This window comes from Ornithorhynchus anatinus, chromosome 11 (genome assembly GCF_004115215.2).
Source record: "Ornithorhynchus anatinus isolate Pmale09 chromosome 11, mOrnAna1.pri.v4, whole genome shotgun sequence".
Classification (NCBI taxonomy): Eukaryota; Metazoa; Chordata; class Mammalia; order Monotremata; family Ornithorhynchidae; genus Ornithorhynchus; species Ornithorhynchus anatinus.
The window spans coordinates 35,382,880-35,410,021 of NC_041738.1; the positions used below are offsets into that span (position 1 = coordinate 35,382,880).

The following is a 27,142-nucleotide window of genomic DNA, read 5'->3' on the forward strand; positions in this document are numbered from 1 at the left end:
TTGACTTCTCTGTGCCTCCGTTTCCTCATCTGTCAAATGGGGGTGAAGCCTGGGAGCCCCACGTGGGACAACCTGATGACCTTGTATCTCCCCCAGGGCTTAGAACAGCGCCTGGCGCGTAGTGAGCGCTTTACAAATACTGTTATTTTTTAAGAGAAGCAGCGTGGCTCGGTGCAAAGAGCCCGGGCTTGGGAGTCAGAGGTCGTGGGTTCAAATCCGGGCTCCGCCACCTGTAAGCTGGGTGACCTTGGGCCAGTCACTGCACTTCTCTGGGCCTCAGTGACCTCATCTGTCAAATGGGGGTGAAGCCTGGGAGCCCCACGTGGGACAACCTGATGACCCTGGATCTCCCCCAGGGCTTAGAAGAGCGCCTGGCGCGTAGTGAGCGCTTTACAATTACCGTTATTTTTTAAGAGAAGCAGCGTGGCTCGGTGCAAAGAGCCCGGGCTTGGGAGTCAGAGGTCATGGGTTCAAATCCGGGCTCCGCCACTTGTCAGCTGGGTGACCTTGGGCCAGTCACTGCACTTCTCTGGGCCTCAGTGACCTCATCTGTCAAATGGGGGTGAAGCCTGGGAGCCCCAAGTGGGACCACCTGATAATAAAAATGTTGGTATTTGTGAAGCGCTATGTGCAGAGCACTCTTCTAAGCGCTGGAGTAATAATAATAATAATAATTATGGCATTTGTTCAGCGCTTCCTACGTGCAGAGCCCTGTTCTAAGCGCTGGGGTCGATACAGGGTCAAGAGGTGGTCCCACGTGGGGCTCCCAGGCTTCACCCCCATTTTCCCGATGAGGTCACTGAGGCCCCGAGATGACCCAAGGTCACCCAGCTGACAGGCGGCAGAGCCGGGATTCGAACCCATGACCTCTGCCTCCCCTGGTGACCTGGGATCCACCCCAGCGCTTAGCACATAGTCAGCGCTGCACGGATGCCATCATCATTACGACCATGATTATGGTTTGATGAAGGTTATCGGGAATGGAGGGTCAAGGCCTCGGGCCTGCATTGTTTACTGCTGGATGAGGACTTTCCCTGGCGCTTAGCACAGTGCTCAGCACACAGTGGAGGCTCAACAGAGAGAAGCAGCCTGGCTCAGTGGAAAGAGCCCGGGCTTGGGAGTCAGAGGTCATGAGTTCGAATCCCGGCTCGGCCACTGGTCAGCTGGGGGACCGGGGGCGAGTCACTTCACTTCTCTGGGCCTCAGTGACCTCATCTGCAAAATGGGGATGAAGACTGTGGGCCCCATGTGGGACCACCTGATTCCCCTATGTCTCCCCCAGCGCTTAGAACAGTGCTCTGCACAGAGTAAGCGCTTAACAAATACCAACATTATTATTATTATTAACAGAGGCGATGGATTGAAAGACTGAGGGCGAGCGCCGGTTTTCCGCCCCCCCCCAGGCCTCGCGGGGACCGATTATCCGGAGGCTCCAGGCGGCGCGCGCCGCCCTCCAGCTCGCGCCAAGGGCAAGCGCGCGCCCGCCCTCGCGCCCCGGCCCCCCCCCCCCCCGACCCCGGGCGTCAGCCAATCCGGTGGGAGCTGCCCCCCGAATCAGCCAATCCGGTGGGGGCTTCCCTCCGGCCTCAGCCAATCCCCTTGCACCCCTCCTCCCTCGCGCGCCCTCCCCCCTCCCCCGCGCGCCCTCGGGCAGCCCCGAGAACGGGGGCCGCGGAGGGACAAACTTCCTCCGCCTGCGGCTTGGCACGCTGGGCATAAAGCGGGAGCGGAGGCGACGCCCTCCCCCGGTCCTCCCTAAGCGGGGGCGGACTCGTACCTGGCTCTGGCCGAGGCGGCGGCGGCCAGGCCGGGGTGATAGGCAGCCACGCCGCAGAGCAGCCGGCTGGACTGCAGCAGAGCCATGGCGAACGCACGACGGGTCGGACGGCCGGGAGAGCGAGTGGAGGCGGCGAGCGGCGGCTCCGCGCTGAAGGTAAAGAGGGGCGGTTCCCAGGCGGCAAGAGGGGCGGCTCCGGGCCGCCCGGCCCGCGCAGCAGCGCCCTCTGCTGCCCCGGAGGCCACACTTCGGAACCCCCCCCCCCCCCCCCTTGGGTGCCTCTAAATCTGCAAGAAAGTTTAGCAGGGGTATGTTTTTGTGGCTAGTAATGGCAGGGAATTTTAATCATCATCATCATCATGGTCTTTAATATTTTTGAGGCTAGTAATGGTATGGAGTTTTATTAATAATGATGGGCTCTAAGGCTGCAAGGAAGTTTAGCAGGGGTATGTTTTTGTGGCTAGTAATGGTAGGGAATTTTAATCACCATCATCATCATGGTCTTTAAGGTTTTTGTGGGTAGTAATGGTGTGGATTTTATTAATAATAATGGGCTCTAAGTCTGCAAGAAAGTTTAGCAGGCGTATGTTTTTGTGGCTAGTAATGGTAGGGAATTTTAATCATCACCATCATGGTCTTTAATGTTTTTGTGGCTAGTAATGGTGTGGATTTTATTAATAATAATGGGCTCTAAATCTGCAAGGAAGTTTAGCAGGGGTATATTTTTGTGGCTAGTAGTGGTAGGGAATTTTAATCACCATCATCATGGTCTTTAATATTTTCGAGGCTAATAATGGTATGGAGTTTTATTAATAATGATGGGCTCTAAGTCTGCAAGAAAGTTTAGCAGGGGTATGTTTTTGTGGCTAGTAATGGTAGGGAATTTTAATCACCATCATCATCATCATGGTCTTAAATGTTTTTGTGGCTAGTAATGGTATGGACTTTTATTAATAATGATGGGCTCTAAGTCTGCAAGAAAGTTTAGCAGGGGTATGTTTTTGTGGCTAGTAATGGTAGGAAATTTTAATCACCATCATCATGGTCTTTAATGTTTTTGTGGCTAGTAATGGTATGGACTTTTATTAATAATGATGGTGTCTAAGTCTGCAAGAAAGTTTACCAGGGGTATATTTTTGTGGTTAGTAATGGTAGGGGATTTTAATCACCATCATCATCATCATGGTCTTTAATGTTTTTGTGGCTAGTAATGGTATGGACTTTTATGAATAATAATGGTCTCTAAGTCTGCAAGCAAATTTACCAGGGTTATGTTTTTGTGGCTAGTAATGGTAGGGAATTTTAATCACCATCATCATGGTCTCTAAGTCTATAAGAAAGTTTACCAGGGTTATGTTTTTGTGGCTAGTAATGGTAGGGAATTGTAATCACCATCATCATGGTCCCTAATATTTTTGTGGCTAGTAATGGTGTGGAGTTTTATTAATAATGATGTGCTCTAAGTCTGCAAGAAAGTTTACCAGGGGTATATTTTTGTGGTTAGTAATGGTAGGGGATTTTAATCACCATCATCATCATCATGGTCTTTAATGTTTTTGTGGCTAGTAATGGTGTGAACTTTTATTAATAATAATGGGCTCTAAGTCTGCAAGAAAGTTTACCAGGGTTATATTTTTGTGGCTAGTAATGGTAGGGAATTTTATTCATCATCATCACGGTCTCTGAGTCTATAAGAAAGTTTACCAGGGTTATGTTTTGGGGACTAGTAATGGTAAGGAATTTTAATCACCATCATCATCATCATGGTCTTTAATGTTTTTGTGGCTAGTAATGGTATGGAATTTTATTAGTAATAATGGCCTCTAAGTCTGCAAGAAAGTTTACCAGGGTTATATTTTTGTGGCTAGTAATGGTAGGGACTTGTATTTATCATCATCATCATGGTCTCCAAGTCCATAAGAAAGCTTACCAGGGTGATGTTTTTTGTGGTTAGTAATGGTAGGGAATTTTAATCATCATCATCATCATCATCATCATCATGGTCTTTAATGTTTTTGGGGCTAGTAATGGTGTGGACTTTTATGAATAATAATGGTCTCTAAGTCTGCAAGAAAGTTTACCAGGGTGATATTTTTGTGGCTAGTAATGGTAGGGAATTTTATTCTTCATCATCATCATAGTCTCTAAGTCTGCAAGAAAGTTTACTTGGGTTATATTTTTGTGGCTAGTAATGGTATGGATTTTTATTAATAATAAGGGTCTCTAAGTCTGCAAGAAAGTTTACCTAGGTTATATTTTTGTGGCTAGTAATGGTATGGATTTTTATTAATAATAAGGGTCTCTAAGTCTGCAAGAAAGTTTACCAGGGTGATATTTTTGTGGCTAGTAATGGTAGGGAATTTTATTCTTCATCATCATCATAGTCTCTAAGTCTGCAAGAAAGTTTACCTGGGTTATATTTTTGTGGCTAGTAATGGTATGGATTTTTATTAATAATAAGGGTCTCTAAGTCTGCAAGAAAGTTTACCAGGGTTATATTTTCATGGCTAGTAATGGTAGGGAATTTTAATCATCATCATCATGGTCTCTAAGTCTATAAGAAAGTTTACCAGGGTTACATTTTTGTGGCTATTAATGGTTTGGAGTTTTATTAGGAATAATTGTCTCTAAGTCGGCAAGAAAATTTACCAGGGTTATATTTTTGGGGCTAGTAATGGTATGGAATTTTAATAATAATAATAACTGTGGTATTAGTTAAGCACTTACTATGTGCCAGGCACTGTACTAAGCACTGGGGTAGATACAAGGCATTTCACTTTTTGGGGCCTCAGTTACCTCATCTGCAAAATGGGGATTGAGTCTGTGAGCCCCACGTGGGACAGGGACTGTGTCCAATCCAATTTGCTTGGATCCACACCGGCACTTAGTAGAGTGCCCGGCACACAGTAAGCACTTAATACCACAATTATTATTATTATTGCTATTATTATTATTATAAGGTAATTGTGTTGGATTACAGTCCCTGATCCACATGGGGCTCAAAACCTTCATCCCCGTTTTATAGATGATAATAATTATGATAAGTGTTTAATATGTGCCAAGTACCGTTCTAAGCCCAGGGGTACATTCGAGGTAATCAGGTTGAACTCAGACCCTGTCCCACATGATGATCACAGTCTTAATCCCCATTGTACAGATGAGGTAACCTGAGGCACAGAAAAAAGTGATTTGCCTCAGGTCACACAGCAGACAGTGCTTGGCACACAATAAGCGCTCAATAAGTACGATTGAATGATGGAATGAATCTAAATCCGAAGTTGGCTAAGAAAGTTTACAGGGCTACGTTTTTGTGGCTACTAATGGTACGGTATTTGTTAAGTGTTCATTATATTCCAGGCACTGTATTAAGCACCGGGGTAGATACTAGGTAATCAGGTTGAATACGGTCCCCGTCCCACCTGAGGCTCACAGTCTTAATCCCCATTTTACAGGTGTGGAAACAGAGGCACCGAGAAGCTATGTGACTTGCCCAAGATCACGCAACAGACAAGTGGCGGAGAGATGAAGAGTGGTGGTGTGTTGAAAGTAACAAGGCAAATTAAAACATAATGAAATATGGGCAAAATAAAGTTTCCAGTGGAAAGTCTGTTATTTTAATAAGCGGTTGCCTCAAGATTATTGGGTGGAAACATAGGTTTGAAGCCCATGGGGACAAAATCTTCCAAGAAGCCATCTCTAGGAAGTCTTCCTTCTGATTAATTAGAATTAATTAATTAGTAGATTAATTAGAAGCAGCATGGCTCAGTGGAAAGTGCCCGGGAGTCCGAGGTCGTGGGTTCGAATCCCGGCTCTGCCACTTGTCAGCTGTGTGACTGTGGTCAATTCACTTAACTTCTCTGTGTCTCAGTTCCCTCATCTGTAAAATGGGGATTAACTGTGAGCTTCACGTGGGACAACCTGATTACCCTGTATCTACCACAGCGCTTAGAACAGTGTTCTGCACATAGTAAGCGCTTAAATACCAACGTTATTATTATTATTATTATTAATTCCCAGCATTCCAAGTTGTGCTAACCCAACCACTGCCCTGTGCACTTTGGCGCTTTATCTATTTTCTTGTATTTTTATTTCTATGTAAGTATTATTTTCGTGATCAATTATTCAGATATTCAATTATTTATTCTGACTGAAAGCTCCTTGAGAGCAGGGGTTGTGTCTACCAATACAGTTGGTATATTTCCAGGTTAAAGATCCAGTTCCTGATGTTTTCTGAGATTTTATTCCCTAATTGTAAAACGCCAAACATTCATTTTTCAGGATCAACGCCCCCCTCCCCAAAACTATAGGGGCTCAAATTTGTGAAGATATTGAGGGTGAAGAAAGCCTGGAATTCTGCACAGAGAAGCAGTGTGGCTCAGTGGAAAGAGCCCAGGCTTAGGAGTCAGAGGTCATGGGTTCTAATCCCGGCTCGGCCACCTGTCAGCTGTGTGACTGTGGGCCAGTCACTGAACTTCTCTGTGCCTCAGTTCCCTCATCTGTCAAATGGGGATGATGACTGTGAGCCTCACGTGGGACAACCTGTTTACCCCGTATCTACCCCAGCGCTTAGAACAGTGCTCTGCACATAGTAAGCACTTAACAAATGCCAACATCATCATCATTATTATTATTATTACAAGCTAATCAGGTTGGGCATGATCCGTGTCCCACATGAGGCTCACAGTCTTAATCCCCGTTTTACAGTTTAGGGAACGGAGGCACAGAGAAGTGAAGTGTCTTGCCCAAGGTCACACAGCAGACAAGTGGCAGAGTCAGGATTAGAACCCATGATCTTCTGATTCCTAGGCCCCTGCTCTATCCACTATACCATGCTGCTTCTCATACAAATACCATTATTGTTATTATTTATTATTTTTACTATATTATTAAGAAGGGGGAGCTTAGTCGAGCCTGGCCCAAACCTAATTGGGGTTGACCTGGGATCATCCTCTGGGTCCGTGGGCCCAAAGCCTTTGGGGACCCACATGGGACTCCAAGTCATCCTTGGAAATCCAAAGGAAGAGCTTGCGGAGAGGGAGGCTTCTTGCCAGTCTGAGCCAGGGCCTCCCTAGACATCAGTCAGGTTATTAAGGTTCGTCTTTCCCTGGGCGATGGGGGCTGGCTCTTCGTCGTCCCAGGGTTGCCCAGAGAAAGATCAAATGCCAGAGTTTCCCGAGCTCCTCAGATGAAAGGAAGTGGATGAGCCCTAGGTTATTCTTAGTCCCCAAGATGAGGGTGGGGAGAATTAATTAACACTTGCTCTCGGGGATGGAGACAGAAAAAATTGTTGTCGGGGCTAATTATTATTCTCCAAAGGTGTTTTTCCTCCTTATTCTTTCCACGCTGATCTCCCTCCCGAGTACCTTTCAGAGACCTTGAAGCAATGTTTTTTCTCATCTTCTGTTCCCCTTAGAACTCACTTATTATGCATGATTACGGCTACTGTATCTTGACCTGTTGCAAATCCTTCCCCTCATCAGGCCGCTCTTTATTCTGCCGCGTGGATTATTTCTCTCACCGTTCTGCGGACGTCTCGCCACTCCTCAAAAACCTCAAATGGTTACCCGTTCTCTGTGCATCAAGCAAAAACTGCTGACCCTTGCTCTTCAGGCACACGACCAGCTCTTCCTCCTCCTATTTACTCTCTTCTCCGGCTACACCCCAGCTCTCACTGTTCATATCTGTCAAGCTCCCCCTGCTCATTGTGCCTCATTCTCCTCTCTCCTTCCACCGACCTCCAGCTCATACCTTTTCCCCCGGAAGTTCATCTACAGACCGCCAGATTGCTCCGGACTGCTGCCCCTTTCCTTTCTTCATCCTTTTTTCTTTCCACCTCTTATATGACAGTCGGAGATCTGGTAGGTAGTAAAGAGGCAGCGTGGCTCAGTGGAAAGAGCACGGGCTTGGGAGTCAGAGGTCATGGGTTTTAATGCCGGCTCCGCCGCTTGTCAGCTGTTTGACTTTGGGCAAGTCACTTAAATTCTCTGTGCCTCAGTTACCTCATCTGTAAAATGGGGATTAAAACTGTGAGCCCCACGTGGGACAAACTGATCACCTTGTATCCCCCCCAGCGCTTAGAACAGTGCTTGGCACATAGTAAGCGCTTAACCAATGCCATTATTATTATTGTAAGGTCTACAGTGGCAACTCCACAACTCTAAAAATGGACAATTTAAACCCAAGAGAAGTAGCTAGCTGAAGAAAGGCCGAGGCCGAGGCCACTTGGACAGGATGTAAATTCAGCGGAGTGATAAGCGCTAGTCTAGAAGGTAAAGTTCACGAGGAACATTGTGCAAACCAAACAGGAGGCTTCTGTCGCCTGGTACAATGGCGATGAAAGGATGTTCAAGGTGTTCTTTTATGGGAAAATTGAGTCCTGGAGCACACTCCGGGGCAGCCGAAAGTACGGAGATGTATTTTCAAATGTGCTTCGTTGACAATAGTGAATGACAATAGTGGTTAGGAACTTGTGTCATGAGACGGTCAATCAATCAGTGGTATCGGTCGACTGCTTATTCATTCATTCACTCATTCGGTCAAGTTTATTGAGCACCCACTGTGTGCAGAGCACTGTACTAAGCACTTGGAAAGTGCAGTTCAGCAATGAAGAGAGACAATCCCTGCCCACCTTGGGCTTACAGCCCAGAAGGGGGGAGACAGACATCAAAACAAGTAAACAGACATCAATATAAATAAGTAGAATTATATATATGTATATATATCAACATCAAAAGAAGTAAAGGGGCATTAATACAAATAGAGAATTATAGATATGCACATAAATACTCAAGTGCTGTGGGGTGGGGAGAGGGGGTAGAACAAAGAGAGCGAGTCGGGGTGATGTGGAGGGGAAGGGGAGCTGAGGAAAAGGGGGGCTTAGTTTGGGAAGGCCTCTTGGAGGAGGTGAACCTTCAGTAGGGCTTTGATGGGGGGAAGTGTGATTGTTTGGCGGATTTGAGGAGGGAGAGCGTTCCAGGTAGGACGTGGGCTAGATGTGTAGAGTGCTGTACTAAGGGCTTGGGAACGTACGATAGAGTTGACAGACGAGATACCTGCCCTCAAGGAGCTTACGGTCTAGTGGGGACGGGTCCTCTTCCGCTCGTCAGTCTTTTGAGGACAAAAGTAAAGGGGAACTTACAAATGAGTGCTCAGTACAGTGCTCTGCACATAGTAAGCGCTCAATAAATATTATTGAATGAATGAAATGAAAGAACAGTGCTTCAAAGTGCTACCCAGGAGCCAGTGGCCACCTCCTGCAGCCTGTTGTCCGGTTGACTCGGGCCCCCCCCTTATTATTATAATTATCATGGTATTTGTTAAGCCCTTGCTATATGACAAGCACTGTTCTAAGCGCTAGGATAGATACAAAGTCATCAGGTGGGACACGTGGGGCCTACAGTCTCAATCCCCACTTTACCATGGCTCAGTGGAAAGAGTACGGGCTTTGGAGTCAGAGGTCATGAGTTTGAATCCCAGCTCTGCCACTTGTCAGCTGTGTGACCGTGGGCAAGTCACTTCACTTCTCTGGGCCTCAGTTACCTCGTCTGTAAAATGGGGATTAAGACTGTGAGCCCCACGTGGGACATCCTGATTCCCCTGTGTCTACCCCAGCGCTTAGAGCAGTGCTCGGCACATAGTAAGCGCTTAACAAATACCAACATTAGATGATGTCGCTGAGGCACAGCGAATTGAAATGACTTGCCCGGGGTCACACAACAGGCAAGCGGCAGAGCCGGGATTAGAACCCAGGTCCTTCTGACTCCCAGGCCTGGGCTTTTCCCAGGGGGCCACGCTGGCTACTCCACGCACCGAGCAACACGGTGGAAATGAGCGGACAGAGTCTCGTCCGTCATTTTCAACCCGAGGCTACTGTGGCTCAAGTACCTTAAGAATAATTTTTACTCAATGGTAAAAATGAAGAACAACTCCACCTAGGACAGATTAGCTTGGGGCCACAGAGATGCTTAGGTAATGCGAGCCTGCATAGAGCTCCTGGATAGCTTGGTTAATTAGGGGAAATTAAGGCCGGCATTATGTTGAGATAATGACCCTGTCGGGGCAGTGAATTTCTGTATTGCGCCTCCACAATTAATGGCGCTTCCTAGTGCACTGTTGCCATATTTCGTAATTTGTGATTCAAGCCCTGGTTTTGTGGGCAAACAAAATGGCTTCTCTTTGGGAACAGACTTCAGAAGAAAAGGCCCCAAAGCAAATCTAAGAACCAGCACAGTTAGAAAACCCAACCCAGCAAGTACCACTCGGATATGAGTCAGGGACTCCTCTCCCAGTATGGAGGGAAACTCCCAGCTGGGAGACTTCACAACGGGGAAGAGGGAAAGAAGTTTGAGGAGCAGAAGCTATTTTGGGTCTTGTGAGACTTCTGGCCAACAGCTCTCGACTTGGACCCTATCGATCCTGATCACGGACTGCGACCCACGACCCCCAAACGACGCCCGGGCTCTCCACCGAAGGCGCGGAGTGTTGCCGTAAATCCCAAGGCTGGGTCCTGGCAAGTCCAGGCGTAAATTAAGCTCTGAAAGGGGTGTGACTGCCAATCTGGTGATTACCCCAGAACAGCCTCTGAGGCAAGGGAACGAAGCGTAAGTGGAAAGCCGTGCCGGTGCTGTGCTACATCGGTCGTATTTATCGAGCGCTTACTCTCTGCAGAGCACTGTACTGAGCACTTGGGACAGTACAATATACCGTATAAGAGATTAGGTAGACATGTTCCCTGCCCGCAATGAGTTTACAGTCTAGAGACGGGGAAAAGAGCACTGGGCCCATCATCTCTGAGGCAAATCAAGGCTAAGAGTTTCATAGTGGCAGGGAATGTGTCTGTTTATTGCTGTATTCTCTTCCAAGAGCTTAGTACAGTACTTTGCTCACCTCTGCCAAACTAACTCTCTTCCCCTCTTCAAAGCCCTACTGAGAGCTCACCTCCTCCAAGAGGCCTTCCCACACCGAGCTTCCCCTTTTCCCTCTGCTGTCTCTCTGCCCCCCCTTCACCTCCCCTCAAATAAGCCCCCTTTCCCCCCTTTCCCTCTGCTCCTCCCCCTCTCCCTTCCCCTCCCCTTAGCACTGTGCTCATCTGCTCATTTGTATAAATCTTTATTAACCTCTTTATTTTGTTAATGAGATGTACATCCCCTTGATTCTATTTATTGCTAGTGTTTTTGTCTGTCTGTCTCCCCCGATTAGACTGCGAGCCTGTCAGTGGGCTGGGATTGTCTCTATCCGTTGCCGAATTGTACATTCCAAGTGCTTAGTACAGTGCTCTGCACATAGTAAGTGCTCAATAAATACTATTGAATGAATGGTCCAGGGGAGGGCCTGGTCCTGCATGGGGGATTTCTCCCTTTTGTCACCCAGGCGTAGACCAGATCCATTCTGGCCCATTTTGGAGATCAGTTCTGCTCGGGATTGCTGTAGGAGGTAACTCTGGGACGGATTCAACTCCTCCGTGGAATGGACACAAATACCTAGTCAATCAGTGGTATTTATTGAACATTTACTTTGCGCTGAGCACCGTACTAAGCGGTCGGGAGAGTACAACGGAGTTGGTAAACCCATTCCCTGCCCACAATGAGCTTGCAGTCTAAAGGGATTGTAGAATCAGTTCCCAGTGTGTTTATAGAATCAGAAGTCAGTTTAAAAAGGCATCCCACAAAAAAGTGTACTCTGGGATATGGGCATCCTACGTACGGTATGTTTCTGTTTCCTACTGCATATCTTGGATATCCATGCTTTTGAATCTTCATTTGGTGTGAAAGACAATGGTGGAGAAGTGATGGGCCACCTGTCTCTATGTTCTTCCAAGAACATAGAAACAACTTGTTTCTTCCCTCATTTCAACCCAGAGAGATATCCCACCCTGTCTCCTGACTCTCTCCACCACATCCCCTCTAGACTGCCAACTCATTGTGGGCAGGGAATATGTCTGTTTTATTGTTATATTGTACTCTCCCAAGCGCTTAGTACAGCGCTCTGGGCAAAGTAAGTGCTCAATATATAGGACCTCCTATATATTAAAACTCACCTCCTCCAAGAGGCCTTCCCAGACTGAGCTCCTCTTCCCCCTCAACTCCCTCTGCCACCCCCCCTTCACCTCTCCGCAGCTAAACCCTCTTTTTCCCCTTTTCCCTCTGCTCCTCCACCTCTCCCTTCCCATCCCCACAGCACTGTACTCGTCCGCTCGACTGTATGTATTCTCATTACCCTATTTATTTTGTTAATGAATTGTACATCACCTTGATTCTATTTAGTCGCCATCGGTTTTTACGAGATGTTCTTCCCCTCGACTCTATTTATCGCCATCGTTCTCGTCCGTCCGTCTCCCCCGATGAGACCGTGAGCCCGTCAAACGGCAGGGACCGTCTCTATCTGTTGCCGACTTGTTCATCCCAAGCGCTTAGTACAGTGCTCTGCACATAGTAAGCGCTCAATAAATACTATTGAATGAATGAATGAATAGAAGTGAATGACCATGTAAGCCCCAGTCCCAGCATTAGGGTCCATTTCTACAGAAAATCAGTTCCCTCCCCGCCCCTTCCCTGCCCTGCCCACAATGAGCCTGTAGTCTAAAGAGATCGAAGAATCAGTTAGTTCCCCGTGTGTTCTAGAATCAGAAGTTAGTTAAAAAGGCATCCCACAAAAAAGTGTACTGGGGACATCTCTGCCCCATTCCCACACCTTAAACTCTCCCCCTAGCCCCATCCCCTGTCTTCCCTGTCCACCCCCAACAAGCTCCAGTATTATGTTAGAACAGAGCCTCCAGCACTTAGTACAGTGCCTGGCACATAGTAAGCGCTTAACAAATGCCGTCATTTTTATTATCATTATTACTGCTTGTTTGTTTGAACTGAAATCCCAGCAACAGCAGGTGCTGTCTCCATTTCTGTGGATTGGGCTGGGCAGGGAGGCGGGACCACAGCCGGCAGGAGGAAGGGACCCGGGAGGGGCCTCAGGCCGGAGGTGGCACCTGCACCTAGGGTAACGGCTGGGACTGGGAGTCAAGCTCAAATAATGAAAAATAAATGAAGGGTGGGAGATGGAAGGCGGCTGGGGAGTTGAGGGAAGTAGATATGGATTTGGGGTCGCGGAGAGGCAGGAATACCCAAAGGGGCTGAGGAGGAGGCTGGATGAGGTTGGGGAGGTATGGAAAGGGATTTCTAGGGTCATTTTTACTTCTCTGTAGGGCTCACTTGTCACATCAGGCCTGGTTCTGGAATAGATTGTACATTTGTGGGAAGCAGCGTGGCTCAGTGGAAAGAGCCTGGGCTTCGGAGTCGGAGGTCATGAGTTTGACTCTCGGCTCTGCCACTTGTCAGCTGTGTGACTGTGGGCAAGTCACTTCACTGTGCCTCAGTTACCTCATCTGTAAAATGGGGATTAACTGTGAGCCTCACGTGGGCCGACCTGATTACCCTGTATCTACCCCAGTGCTTAGAGCAGTGCTCTGCATATAGTAAGCGCTTAACAACTACCGACATTATTATTATTATTATTATTATATATGGGATGACATTCATTCGTTTGATTGTATTTATCGAGTGCTGACCGTGGGTAGAGCGCTCGGGAGAGTACAGTATCACAATAAACAGACACATTCCCTACCCCCCAACGAGCTTACATTCTAGAGATGAGTTTACACAATCCACAGTGCAATCATTCCTGTGACATTTTCAAGGAATTTCTTTCTGATTCCGGCTGCTTATATCCACGCTTTAGAATCCTCATTTAGTATGAAAGACAATGCTGGAGAAGTGATGGGCCACCTCTCTTCGTGTTCACTCAAAATGACCACATTTTTCCTCACTGATTTCAATCCCATCTTGGATCTGGAGAGGCAGAACATCCACCCTCGTTCACTCATCTGAGTGAATGCTCCCCCATCTTGTACAAGGCAGCAAAGTCACAGCTCGAAAAGTGACCCGGGGAAACTCCTTAAAGACCCTCGGTTTTGGTCAAGGCGACATGAGGGAAACGGAGTGGCCTAGTGGAAAGAGCACAGATCTGGGAGGCACAGGACCTGGGTTCTAATCTCACCTCTGCCAATTGTCTGCCGGGTGACTTTAGGCAAGACCCTTATCTACTCTGTGCCTCAGTTTCCTCAACTGTAAAATGAAGATTAAATGCTACCCCCCTCTTGCTTAGTCTCCGAGCCCCATGTGGGACAGGGAATGTGTCCAACCTGATTTTCTGGTGTCTACCCCAGGGCTCAAGAGAGTGCTTGGCACATAGTAAGTGCTTAACAAGTACTATAATTAGTATTATTAGGAGGGCGTATGATAGCAGTGGTGATGAAGCATCAGGTCAGTACTGCTGCTCCCCTTCCTGCTTCCCGGTCCCTTGCCCTCCTCCCACTCTCCAGCCTTATCCATGGGGCAGTTCTCCTCCCTTTAGCTACTTCCGGGACCTTTCCAGGGTCGGGGAACTACAGGAAATCACTTGTAGCAGCCGCAGACATCGCCGGCGTGGCAGTGATGGAGAAGGAAGAGCTGAAGGAAGGTCCCTTGAGGGAGGGCCAGAAAAAGCAACGGGAAAGGAAGGGGCAGGGAATTTATTTCTGTGTTCGCTGATCTTTAGTAGTAGTGGAAGAGTCACCTTTCGGCCTCGTATCGTACTCTCCAAAGTGCGAAGAACAATGCTCTGCACACAGTAAGTGCTTGAGACAATACCACCGACTGATGGCCGATGATGAGAATGGATTCAGGAGACTCATCCAGCCTCCTCCTCAAATTTTTTGAGTGAATCTCTCACCTCCTCTGTGCATGAAAATAAAGCAGTGCACCTTTTCTGGTCCCTTGTTGGTCTGGTGAGGTCGCTCAGAGACTGGTCATTAAAGAGAGGAAACGTACATACCAGTGCCAACAAGACATGCGCTCGAGTTGTTCTCTGCAGTAATGGTGATGGTTGTGCTGGGCCATCCACAGTGTCTGTAACCCCTGCCCTCTCTCCCCTTCCTCTCTTTCCATCTTTTTTCCTCCAGTCCTTTCTCGTAGTCGTTCCTCTTTTTCTGCCTCCATTTTGATTCTTTTTTCCCCTGCCCTTCTGTCTTTTGACCAGAACTTAGAGCCCTCACCACCCCCCCCATCCCATTTTTTGCTCCGGAAACTTTGGCCACCCGGGGCAGGGCCCTCTGGAGGTTGGGACTTCTAGGGACCAGGACTTCCAGAAATGTCAAAATATAGAGCTTCCCGCTGCCTCAGAGGTGATTCTGCCAGCAGTTAAACAGCATCTAGGAATATGGGTATTTTGTCCACACGGAAAGAGTATTTGAGCATTAATGAATGACTTTAAAATTCAGAAGAAACAGGTACGATAAAAAGCGTTCGATATTGGTTTTTAAGGATTGTACATACCCCGACAACTCTGGATCTAGGCCCGGAGGCAGGGCACGGCCTATATGAGCTCATTATGGGCAGGGAATGTGTCTGTATTGTACTTTCCCAAGCGCTTAGTATAGGGCTCTGCACATAATAAGCACTCAATAAATACCATTAATTGATTGGTATGTGACACCCCTTGGTGGAGGTCAAACTTTCTAAGGCAACGAATCCTTCCAGTCCTCCCACCCTCTCTACCTGTGCTGCTGCAGACCCACCAGGAGGAGCCATTGGTCCACTTACATTTCTTCATTCCCGGTGATGGGGAGGCAAGGTTGTTCTTGGACCAGAAAATCTTCCGAACGCTCGATCGGATTTTATTATTAGTATTATTATGGTATTTGTTAAGCGCCTACTATATGCCAAGCACTTTTCTGAGCGCTGGGGGTAGCTAACTCAGTCTCTAAAGGGGAAGGATGGGGTCTCCACTTTGTAGTAGGCAACCCTGCCCCAGGTCCTCTCTCCAAATTCATGCCCTCATAAAGCTGGAAAATCCAGCAGGCTCTGTGTTCTAATGGTGTCGCGAATATAAAGTTCACAAATTCCTCCTGAGATGGTAAAGGTTAATGCTACCTGAGAGTGGGGAAACTGGGCCAGGGAGACAAGCGGGGGCCGGACTCTGTGTCGTCCCCCCCCCCCCCCAACTCTCCAGCCCATTTCTCCGCAGTGGGGCATTTGGCTCTGGAATCCGTCCAGAAGCAGTGTGGCCTAGTGGAAAAACCCAGACCTGGGAGTCAGAGGAGGACCTGAGCTCTTCTAATTCCAGTTTTGCCCCATTCCTGTTCTGTGGCCTTGGGCAAGTCACCTAACTTTTCTGTGCCTCAGTTCCCTCATCTGCAAAATGGGGAGTCAATACCTGTTCTCCCTCCTATTTAGACCGTGAGCTCCATGTAGGATGTGATTATTTAAGTATTTACTGAAACACTTAGAATAGTGTTTGACACAAAGTAAGTGCTTAACAAATATTATTATTATTATGAATACCACTACTATTATTATCCTCAAGAGAAGTAGAGGAGAGCTCAAAACCTCTCCAGAAACAGAGTGTCTTCCTCTCCTTCCTCCTTTCCTCTTCAAGTCTTTCATCATAGCTTCAAGCAAGTCATCTATAAAGCATCCTCATATTATAACGTAGCTCGGAGAGACTTATAATAATTCAAATGCAATATCATTTTGATTTTAATTCTCCACCAAGCTTTCCTAGGCATCCAGATCTTCTTCATTGAACGGGCAGAGGAGTTGAGACCCAAAGGAAGTCTCAAATCTTAGGTCAGTGTTCTAACTATTCGCCCAAGTAACCTGCTGGGGAGAACCCCGAGGCCCTTAGGGTTGGTCCACGACTGATTCTCTCAAGCCCCTCCCTCTCCTGCCCCTTGCTTTTTAGTAGTAATAACCATAGTGATGATGACGATGCCAAAAATGGTATTTTTTAAGCGCTTACTTTCTGCTAAGTGACGAGGTAGGTAAAAGAGATCAGGCACGCAAAGTGCCTCTGATCTGAAGGTTCACATTCTCAGAAGGAGGCAGAGAGGTATTTTATCCCCATTTTGCAGATGAGGAAACTGAGGCACCGAACCAATCAACGGGTAACCGACTCGTCCAAGGTCATAGAGGAGGCAAGCGGCAGATTAGAACCGGATCTTCTGACTTGGTGTCCTGGGCTGTTTCCGTGAGGCGACCCCAGGAGACATTTCCCTGGGGAAGCGGGTAAGGTCCCAGAGAGCTGAGGCTGAGGCCCGGGAAGCTTGGGAAAATACCCTCCTGAGAAGGTCATTTCCCTCTCATTGCTGCCTTGACCCCACCTTCCTCTTGCTGAACCTGAGTGGTCTGTGAAGGTCGTCCAGGCTGTCAGTGGAGAGCGGAGAAGGGCTGGCCCCTGGGGAAGACTCTTGGATAACTTCTCCAGAGGAGCCTGTGGGACCCAGAGCAGCAGGCTCCTTTCCCCTTGAGAGAAGAAGCAGGATGGCTAATGTTCTCATTCCCAGTGGGATTTCACCCGAGGGCCAAGGCTCGAGGCTCTTGACCCCAGTAGACAATTTCCAGTTCCTCAGGGGGAGGCCAGGACTGAACTGAAATGAAACGATGACTGTGATACAGCTCCTGGCCTCGTCTCTTTCACTACCTATTTGCCTTTGCTGCTTCAGGCCAGGTCGAAGTAGAATCAGTACCAGCCATGGATTAAGCGGCCCTTCCTGGGACCGGTGTTGGCCCCGGGTTAACTGGCCCGTCGTGAGAAGCAGCGTGGCTTAATGGACAGAACACGGGCCTGGGAGTCAGAAGGTCGTGGGTTCTAATCCCGGCTCTGCCACTCGTCTGCCGTGTGACCTTGAGCAAGTCAGTTCACTTCTCTGTGCCTCAGTTCCCTCATCTGTAAAACGGGGATTAAGACTGTGAGCCTCACGTGGGACACGCACCGTGCCCAACCTGATTAGCTTGTACCTACCCCAGAGTGCCTGGCACGCAGTAAGCGCTTAACAAATACTATTTAAAAAAAAAAAAAGAGTTTGGGGGTGGTGCTGTGGCCATGTGCTGAGCCACGCTGAGACTAGACTCTGAAGGGGCTGCCGGGTGGTATGGGACCGGCCAGTTCTATACGGGAGGCGGTAGCCGATCGTCGTCCCGGTTGCCACACAGCAGGACCCGAGGGACTGGAATTTGCAGGGCGCCTGAAGTCGCCGACACCGACAGGCCCAGAGTTGAAGGAGGTGGCGTCCGCCTAAGCTCTGAGCCCACGCTCTGGACTCGGGGCAGCTGGGACCACTTGGGACCCTCAGGTCCAGCCGACGTGGCTTTCAGGGCGCCCCCCCCCAATCTCCCCGGTTCGGGACTGTAAGCTCGTTGTGGGCGGGGAATCTGTTTACTGTTGGACCGTACTCTCCCAAGCACTCAGTACAGTGCTCTGCACACAGGAAGTGCTCAATAAATAGGATTCAATGAATGGGGTGTCGAATGGCCGCAGATCCGAAGTGGGGGCGGACACAGCCCTTGCCCGCAGCGGGATACAGGATCTCGTGGGTCTCCCTGGGCCAAGCCTGGGTTTGCGTTTCTGAAGCTGAATTGGAACGGGCTGAAATACTGGACCGGGTTCTAGCATTCATTCATTCAGTTGTATTTATTGAGCACTTACCGTGTGCAGAACACTGTATTAAGCACTTGGAAAGTGCAATTCAGCCTCAGCAGGCTCCCCAGTCGGCCTGTGGCAGTCCGGCGCCTAGAGGCAGCGCGGCCTAATGTAAAGAGCGCGGACCGGGGAGTCCGAGAACCTGAGTCCTAATCCCGGCCCTGCCACTTGGTTGCTGTGTGACCTTGGGCAAGTCACTTCACTTCTTTGAGCTTCAATTCACCTGTTCTCCCTCCTACTTAGACCGTGAGCCCCATGCGGGATGGGGACCTGGTCCAATGTGATTCGCTTGTACCTAACCCAGCGCTTAGAACGGTGCTGGACACATAGTAAGCGCTTAGCAAATGCCATAAAAAAAAAATACCCAAGGCCTGACCCCTATTTTTTGGGCATCCGTTAACTTGTGCGTTCCTCAGTGCTTAGAACAGTGTTTGACACATTGTAAGCGCTTAACTAATACCATAAATACCCAAGGCCTGACCCCTATTTTCTGGCATCAGTGGAGGAGTTCTCCCAGTGATAACTTTCCTGTGGTTTCACCTTTGAAAAATTCAACAACCAAGCAGACAACCATTTCATGAAATATGTATTTTTGATGAGAATATTTATTATTCTTTTGGTGGCTCTCGAAAACGGTTGAACTGTCTCGTTCTTTTCCGAGTTCATTCCCCGGTAGTTGAGTGAAGGGGCCTGGGACTCCAAAATATTGCTGTTACTACGGCATGTGTGTGCATGTCTCTAAACTCTGCCCCTTCTCCTAGCTTTGATTTATGTTAATGAGAAGCAGCGTGGCTCAGTGGAAAGAGCCCGGGCTTGGGAGTCAGAGGTCATGGGTTCGAATCCTGGATCTGCCGCTTGTCAGCTGTGTGACTGGGGGCAAGTCACTTCACTTCTCTGTGCCTCAGTTCCCTCATCTGTAAAATGGGGATTAAGAATGTGAGCCTCACGTGGGACAACCTCATTACCCTGTATCTATCCCAGCGCTTAGAACAGTGCTCTGCACATAGTAAGCGCTTAACAAATACCAACATTATTTATTATTATTATAGTGGATAGACCACGGGGCCTGGGAGCCAGAAGGGCGTGGGTTCTAATCCTGGCTCCGCCACCTGTCTGCTGTAGAACCTTGGGGAAGTCACTTCACTTCTCTGGGCCTCAATGACCTCATCTGCAAAATGGGGATCGAGACTGGGAGCCTCATGTGGGACAGACACTGTGCCCAACCCGATCAGCTTCTATCCAGCCCAGCGCTTAGTACAGTGCCTGGCACACGGTAAGCACTTAACAAATACCACTATTATTATTATTATTAATAATAATGTCTTTCTCCCCAACTAGACAGTAAGCTCCTTGAAGGCCGGGATCATCTGTACCTACTCTATCGTACTGCACTCTCCCAAGCACTTAGTACCGTGCTCTGCACACAGTAAGCGCGGAAGAAATGCCATTGATCGATTGACTGGCTGTTGAACCTTGCAACTTTCCTACTGCCAATCCTTGGAGGGGCGACTGTGGCTTTGAGACCTGTGGGGTTGAAAGTATTGGCAGTCGGTCTTGCCTTCTTAAGACAAAATCCCAACGTGGTCATCTGAGCCTGGGTCCTTCTTTCCAAACTGCCCCAGTCAGGTCAATCACGGGTATTTATTGAGCGCTTACTGAACAGGGCACTGTACTAAGCACTCGGAAGCACCCAGGAGCCCTCCCACTTTGTCCCCCAATTCAGCCATTGACTAGGACACGTCCAGTGCTGGCGGTGCGGTGAATATGGGAGGTCGTGAATGGTGAATTCGCACTCGCTGGGGTCAGTGTCAGGATGGGGTGGTCAGAAAGGATTTCAAGTGAAAGATGATGAAGATTATGTCCCCTGCTCTCCCCACATCCTCCTAACAAGAAGGATCCTTTGAAGGGGCTTCCCTCGGTAAATCCCTTGCTGTCTGGAGGGTCTCAATCTGGCTAATAATAATAATAATTGTAGTATTCGCTGAGGGCTCACTAATTGCCAAGCACTGACCTGAGTGCTGAGATTGCTATAAGCAGATCAGACACGGGTCTTCTCTCCTCTGGGACTCAGTCTAAATAGGAAGGAGAACAGGTATTTTATCCCCATTTAACGGGTGAGGTAACTGAGGCACCGAGAAGTTAAACGACTTGCCCGGGGTCGCCCCGCAGGGAAGTGTCAGATCCGGGATTAGAGACAGGTCCTCTGACTCCCAGACTTGGACTCTTTCCATCAGGCCACGCTGCTTCGTGGAATGGGATCTAAGTGAGCGGGGACTGGTAGATTTGAACTCTCTTACTGCTTCCTGCCGGGCCCGGGAAAGAGGGAAAGCCTCTAGTTCTGTGAGGAATCCTCCGCCCTCCCCCTCCAATCACTGACACCCCCCCAGGAAGGCAGTTGCCCCCTCCCCGACACATCGTGGCTCAATGCAGCCCTTCGGGAGGCCCATTTCAGTAGGGCCATCTTGCTCGGCTGCTCAGACTAGGGCAGGCCCTCCCCAAGGAAGCCTCCGACCCCATCCTTCCGCAACCCGAGATCCGGCCCCTCGGAGGCCGGCCGTCGCTACCGGGAAAGAACGACAGTTGGACCAGCCGCTGGGTGGGCTTCAGTAGCAGAACTTTAAGTTTTATTTGTTGTAAACTCTTCTTTGGTAAACAATAAGACAAGAGATGGAAAACAAAACCAGAAAACGAAACGGAAACACAGGAGGGGGGGGTTACGTCTGCTCGGTCGCCAGGAAGTTGGAGGGGGAACAAACTACATCACCGGCTGCGGGGGGAAAAGGGAATCGGAAGAAATCGGGGGTTGGGTGGGTCGGGGGAATCTCCACGGATCATACCACCCTATTGAGCGGGGTAGCCTAAATCAAATAACAGATGAGCTCATGCACCACAGCGAGGACAGTTATGGCCCCGTCCTTCCCTCCCTCCTTCCCACCGTGGATGCAGTTGGCAATCCAGGTCACAAGCAGAGCAGCGGTTCTAGCCCAGGACGGGGTGGGTGTCACGGGGAGGGGAAGGGGAAGAGGGGCGGATCTGGGGCCCGGACGTCCGTTAAATGCCTGTCCGCGGTTGCTCCCACCTCCTCTCCTCCTCTGCGCGCGCGTGGGTAAATACGTGGAGGGGCGTCTCACGCTCTCAGGGCCTTGGCAGGAGAGGTCGGGTGAGGGGGGAACGTTTAGAGGAACGGGAGGTGCCTCTCTACATCGGGGGTTCGCTGCAGAGCACGATCTCCAGGTCCTTGCGGTACAGCCTCCCCGCCTCGGCCAGAGACATGACGCTCTTCCTGTAGGTGGTGAGGTTCTGGATGTTCATTTCCTGGGAGGGAGAGGGAACACAGAAGCACGCAGGTTGACCGGGGACACCTGAAAAAGGAGGCCCGGTGGCTCCAGCTCCACGTCTCCCTGGAAGGCCGAGTCTCGCATCCAGAAGCGGCCCAGAAAAAGGGGAGCAGGGTCTAGTCGGCCAGTCGTTTTGACTGAGCGCTTACTGCGTGCAGAGCACGGTACTAAGTGCTTGGAAGAGTGCACCATAACAGACACATTCCTTACCCTCAGTGAGCTTACAGTCTAGACCGAAGGTCTACTGCACCCAGGAGTCGAGACCCATCGGCTTTGTCCCCGACCCTCGGGCAAACCACCGCACCTCTTTCTGAGTCAGTTCGGTCCCGGGAGTATCAGACAGCCAGTCTCTACCCTGGGGGTCGGACGAGGACCCCAAAGGTTATGTTGGGAAAGCTTCCAAAGGAGTCGGGCCCATGCCCGGCATCGTGTGCCGGATAGTCTTCTCACACGTAGTCATCCCACCCCCTGGACCACATCTCCGTGGCTCAGTGGAAAGAGCCCGGGCTTGGGAGTCCGAGGTCATGGGTTCGAATGCCGGCTCTGCCACGTGTCAGCTGTGTGGCTGTGGGCAAGTCGCTTAACTTCTCTGTGCCTCAGTGACCTCATCTGTCAAATGGGGATGAAGACTGTGAGCCTCACGTGGGACAACCTGAATACCCTGTATCTACCCCAGAGCTTAGAACGGTGCTCTGGACATAGTAAGCGCTTAACAAGTACCAACATGATGATTATTATTATTATCTCCGTGGCTCAGTGGAAAGAGCACAGGCTTGGGAGTCAGAGGTCATGGGTTCGATCCCGGCTCTGCCCCTTGTCAGCTGTGTGACTGTGGGCAAGTCACTTCACTTCTCTGGGCCTCGGTGACCTCATCTGTCAAATGGGGATGAAGACTGAGCCTCACGTGGGACAACCTGATTACCCTGTATCTCCCCTAGCGCTTAGAACAGTGCTCTGCACATAGTAAGCGCTTAACAAATACCAACATTATTATTATCTCCCAGGAGTCTCTGCTGGACGAAGCTGACAGTGATGCTCAAACCGGAAATCTTTAAAACTCTCCCTATTTCAGGCAAGCCTTCCGGGATCTGCCATTTTCCCCGGCCTGTGCAACAGTTCTCCTGGATAGGAACCCTGGTTTGAAAGCATCAAGCACTGTCAGTGATGCTAAAATGGTCTTTTTACCCATTGACTTTTATAGAAAGTCCTCTAGACTGTAAGCTCAACTCTGGATTGTAAGATTTTCTCTAGACTGTAAGCTTGTTGTGGGCAGGGAACATGTCTCCTAATTGTATTGTACTATATTGTACTCTCCCAAGCGCTTAGTACAGTGCTCTGTATATAAGAAGCGTTCAAGAAATACCATCCATTTATTGAAGACTGATTCAACTCATAGCAGTAAATGGAGATTAATGTAAATGAACTGCTGGATTATGCTTTTATATATATGTCGTCGTTCATTGTATTCAAAGACACCACTGATGGTCAAATTTGGCGAAGAATGCATGTGTGGGTGAAAAGACCAATGTAAGACTGAATTATTTTTTTTTTTTTACAATTATGCCCATCCTTTTCTGCATGCTCATATACAACATGTATGTACCAAAATATGTAGAACTACTCATATCACACACAGAAATGTTCAGGCACCCAATTTTTCTGTAATGCAAGGGTTGTGTTTTTGCAGAACCCTGGGGGAAGAAAAGTCCTACTGTTAGTACTTACCTTGGTCACGTGCACGATTTGCCAACAGCCACTTATCACTTCTGTATTTATATCCGCGCTCAGCACTTCTGAATATTTAATTATTTTATTTTAATTATTTTAATTATTAATCATTCTGATTTTTTATCCTGACATTTACTGCTTTTACCATCATTTTAGTACCGTTTTCTACCACCTCTTGCTCCCACAATTTGTAAATCGAATTGGTCTGTCTTCCATTAGATTGCAAGCTTCTTACTCCTCGTGGACTCTGCCAGGTGCTTAGTACAGTGTTCTGTTCTCACCAGGCACTCAGTAAGGGCTATTGGTTGATCAACAAGCTATTAGGGAGCCAGGGACAGGGTGACCTCCCTCCCCTCATCTCTTTCTAGCTTTGTGTTTGTTTTTTGCCACGGACCGTTGCCATCTGTTGAGCTACTAACGAAGATTCTAACCAGTCTGGGTAAACTCTGCTCACCCTCCTCTTTTTCTTCCTTCCAGGTCTGCTTAGATTATTACTGCAAAGCGTGCATTCCTCTTCAGTGGTTCAAGGTGAGCTGTGTTCCTTTTTTTCCTCTCACTTTTCATCATCCTACTTCTTCTCTATTTTCCTTTCGTTCTCAGGCTAACAGCAGTTTGCTAACATCCGAATGCTTTTCCAGCCCTTATTTTTTTAATGACAAGCTGGGAGCCCAAAGCAAATTTCTTCCAGTGCGGGGCACTGCTTTGAGCCTGGAAAAATTGCCACTTAATTAGCACATTTCCCCTTCTGCCCTGTTCCAATTAGGAGGGAAAGTTTATTTAAAATGAAAAAGTTCCATGTCTTCCAACCTCAAACTGCAGATGCTTATGCCTCCGTGAGGTGCAGCAGAGTGGGGATCGGACCGATTGGTGTAACTGGACACGGCTCTGTTAAGGTGCTATTTCTGTGGAGACTACCAGAAAATGTTAGCAGTGTGACTGCACTTTTTCCTCGAAGGGTTTAGAGTCACATCCTTTAAGAAATCCGGCGAAAGCCCCGAGCACCATAGCCGAACTAGCAGTGCTCGGGGTGGGGAAGGTGAGTGAAAACAAAAATGATCTCCCATCCCAGGGTCTTCCGCAACAGTGGTTGCCTCCACTGTACCCAGCTTCCTGGTGATGGAGCAGAGGATTTAAAGAGAGATGAGAGATTGTGAGGGGATCTCCAGCTGAACTGTTTACCTCAGTAACCGGTACTCCTAGATATAGGGTGAATATGGAACCTCTGGAGATTGGGAATGTGTCTCCCTGCCACCTAGGCTTCGCATTTGGCTCCCGCTGTATCTCGGAAGCCTAGAAAAGGCCTTCCCCATCTGAATCCAAGCTTTCCCACGTGGGAGAATGGGATAGCATTAGTGTAAAGCAATAGAGGTGCCCGCGTGATTTTTGTTAATGTCAATTCTTCCACTCTCAGTGGTATTTATTGAGCACAAACTGGACAGAGCATCATCATCATCGGTATTTATTGAGTGCGTACTGTGTGCAAAGCACAGCACTAGGCACTCGGGAGAAACACTACGACTGAGTTGGCAGACACATTCCCACAAAAACCTTTCAGTCTACAGACTCTCCTTTCCTCTCATTCAAGCAGTTACGACCTGACACTTCCTTCATGACTACTGCGAGAGCTACTCCTTCCTATTCGTCTCTCCGTTAGTAGTAAACGTATCTAATAAGCATCCACTTGGCGTAATGCTCTGTACTAAGCGCGTGGAATGTACAACTCAAAGAAGCGACACTTTCCCTGTTCACAAGAAGCAACAGGGCAGACAGACAACTAGAGTAGCTAAAATGAATAAATCGACCGCAGCAGTTTAAATACTTTAAACAAAATTGCCGAGGATAGGTATAAATACGTGGGCACGTGTGAGAGCCGGCTGATGGTACAGGGAAGAAATCAGGGAAAGTTTGAAAGAGGTGGGATTGTCGGAGGGCTTTGACTACGGGGAGAGTTGTGGTCTGTTGGATATGGGGATTTGTCTCCAGATAAATCTTTGGTCGAGGCCTCCTTACAGTCAATTAATAGTGTAAATTGAGTGCTTACTGTGTGAAGAGCTCTGTACCTGGCGCTTGTGAGAGTATTATAAGGGAGAAGACACAGTCCCTGCCCACAAGGAGTTTATATTTCCAAACTAATGTCTCTAGCCCAATCCCCGCATCCCTCCAAAGTTGCCAGCTAGTTTAAGCACATCGCTCCCCTCCCAGCTTAAAATGGCTCCCCATAATTCTTCCCCTTTTCAACGTCTACTCACAGGGTTTCCAAGTGTTCTGTTTAGTTCATCCTGCCCTGTAGTGAAACAAACCTCTTGTAGGACCCTTTGGTCTCATAGCCCACAACCAACAAGTCTTCCATGGTGTCTCTTACACCTGGGACAGCCTCCTACGGCCAGGTGATTTAAGCCCTGTTCTCCTTACCTCTTCTCCTGCGGAAATAATAATAACTGTGGAATTCGTTAAGCACTTACTATGTGCCAAAAGCTGTACTGAGCACTGGGGTAGATTCAAGCTAATCAGGCTGGACACAGTCTCTTTCCCACTTGGAAGCTCACACGTTAAAGGGGAGGGAGAATGGATACTGAGGTTCTTTAGGATCGTTAGTTTAGGCGAGGATATTCATTTTCTTCGAACTTCCATAGGAAGCAAGGGTGGCAGCAGATATCAGGTGGAGAAATCAGTCATTCATGTTAATTGAGCACTTACAGTGTGCAGGGCACTGTACTAAGCGCTTGGGAGAGTACAATAATAAATGAGATTGAATGAATATGAGAGTTAATAATAATAATAATAATACCAGTGGTATTTGTTAAGGACTTATAATGTGTCCAGCACCTTACTGAGCACTGGGGTGGATACAAGCAAATCGGGTTGGACGCAGTCCCCGTTCCACATGGGGCTCATAGTCTCAATCCCCATTTTACAGATGAGGTAACTGAGGCCCAGAAAAGTGAAGTGACTTGCCCAAGGTCACACAGCAGAATTTGGCAGAGCCGAGATCAGAACCCATGACTTTCTGACTCCTAGGCCCACGCTGTATCCGCTACACCATACTGCTTCTCTGTAGACACTTTCCCTGGCCCTGGGAGACACGTTCCCTGCCCTAAGGAAAATGATAAATCTCACAGGCTTAAGAAATAGCCAAGCATCCCCATCACCGGAGAATTTTGCTCCTTAAGGACAAGAAGCTACTGCCATTCCCCAGGTCAGCTTCCCATCCCGTAACTCACCTTCTTGTTTTTCTCATAGAGGTCCTTCAAAAGGGCATCCAGTTCATTCTCATCAATGTAACCACTTCCATCCTGAGAAGCATAAATAGAGGAGATGGAGATCGATACGGAACAGCAGCCTGACATGCTTGGCTTTTCTCTGATCTAGTTTCCTAAAGTTGACCAATGTCTCAACCTTCCCAGTACAGGTTGAGTTTCCATTATTATTCATTTTATCCTCCAGTCGGCAAAGCTGAAGAGGAACAGATTACCCTGGACAGCAAAACAGCTACTTGCCAGTTAGAATTTCTTATTTTGCTCCGGGCCTTTCCCTCTTTGGACTCCGATAGGAAGTCGGCTTCTTTTCGTCTCACTGATTATCTGCTTACCTTGTCGTAAAACGTGAAGATGGCATTGAACTCTTCTGAGGTCAGTTTCATGCCCTGCCAGCCGCCCAAACAAATGAGAGAAATAAAAAGATGGTTAAAAGAGGCGGCCTGGATAGGGTTGTGTGTGTGTGTGTGTTTGTGTGTGAGAGACACAGAGAGAGGGAGAGAGAGCGCACGAGAGAAAGAGGGAGGGAGGAAAGAGAA

The 27,142-nt window shown here is 48.4% G+C and overlaps 2 protein-coding genes and 1 long non-coding RNA gene across 4 annotated transcripts in view; 1 reads left to right on the top strand and 2 right to left on the bottom strand.

The window, feature by feature from the left end:
* The window catches only part of GOT2 (glutamic-oxaloacetic transaminase 2), a 26,797-nt gene extending 24,871 nt beyond the window's left edge, over positions 1-1,926 (bottom strand). The window contains exon 1 of the mRNA XM_029074936.2: positions 1,778-1,926. Coding sequence (XP_028930769.1) covers positions 1,778-1,863 — 86 coding nt within the window. The 5' untranslated portion in view covers positions 1,864-1,926. The remainder of the gene's footprint in view (positions 1-1,777) is intronic.
* LOC120638671 lies at positions 1,847-27,040 on the top strand. 2 transcript variants are annotated; one of them, XR_005660516.1, is made up of 3 exons: positions 1,850-1,933; positions 23,827-23,877; positions 26,590-27,040. It is a non-coding gene; the product is annotated as an uncharacterized LOC120638671 (long non-coding RNA). The 2 variants fall into 2 exon arrangements; XR_005660517.1 differs by lacking the exons at positions 23,827-23,877; positions 26,590-27,040 and adding an exon at positions 5,230-5,395 and having other exon boundaries at positions 1,847-1,933.
* Positions 20,877-27,142, bottom strand: part of CALB2 (calbindin 2) — a 34,873-nt gene continuing 28,607 nt past the window's right edge. The window contains exons 9-11 of the mRNA XM_001507094.6: positions 26,939-26,992; positions 26,571-26,642; positions 20,877-21,598 (exon numbers count right to left, since the gene is read on the bottom strand). Coding sequence (XP_001507144.2) covers positions 21,482-21,598; positions 26,571-26,642; positions 26,939-26,992 — 243 coding nt within the window. The 3' untranslated portion in view covers positions 20,877-21,481. The remainder of the gene's footprint in view (positions 21,599-26,570; positions 26,643-26,938; positions 26,993-27,142) is intronic.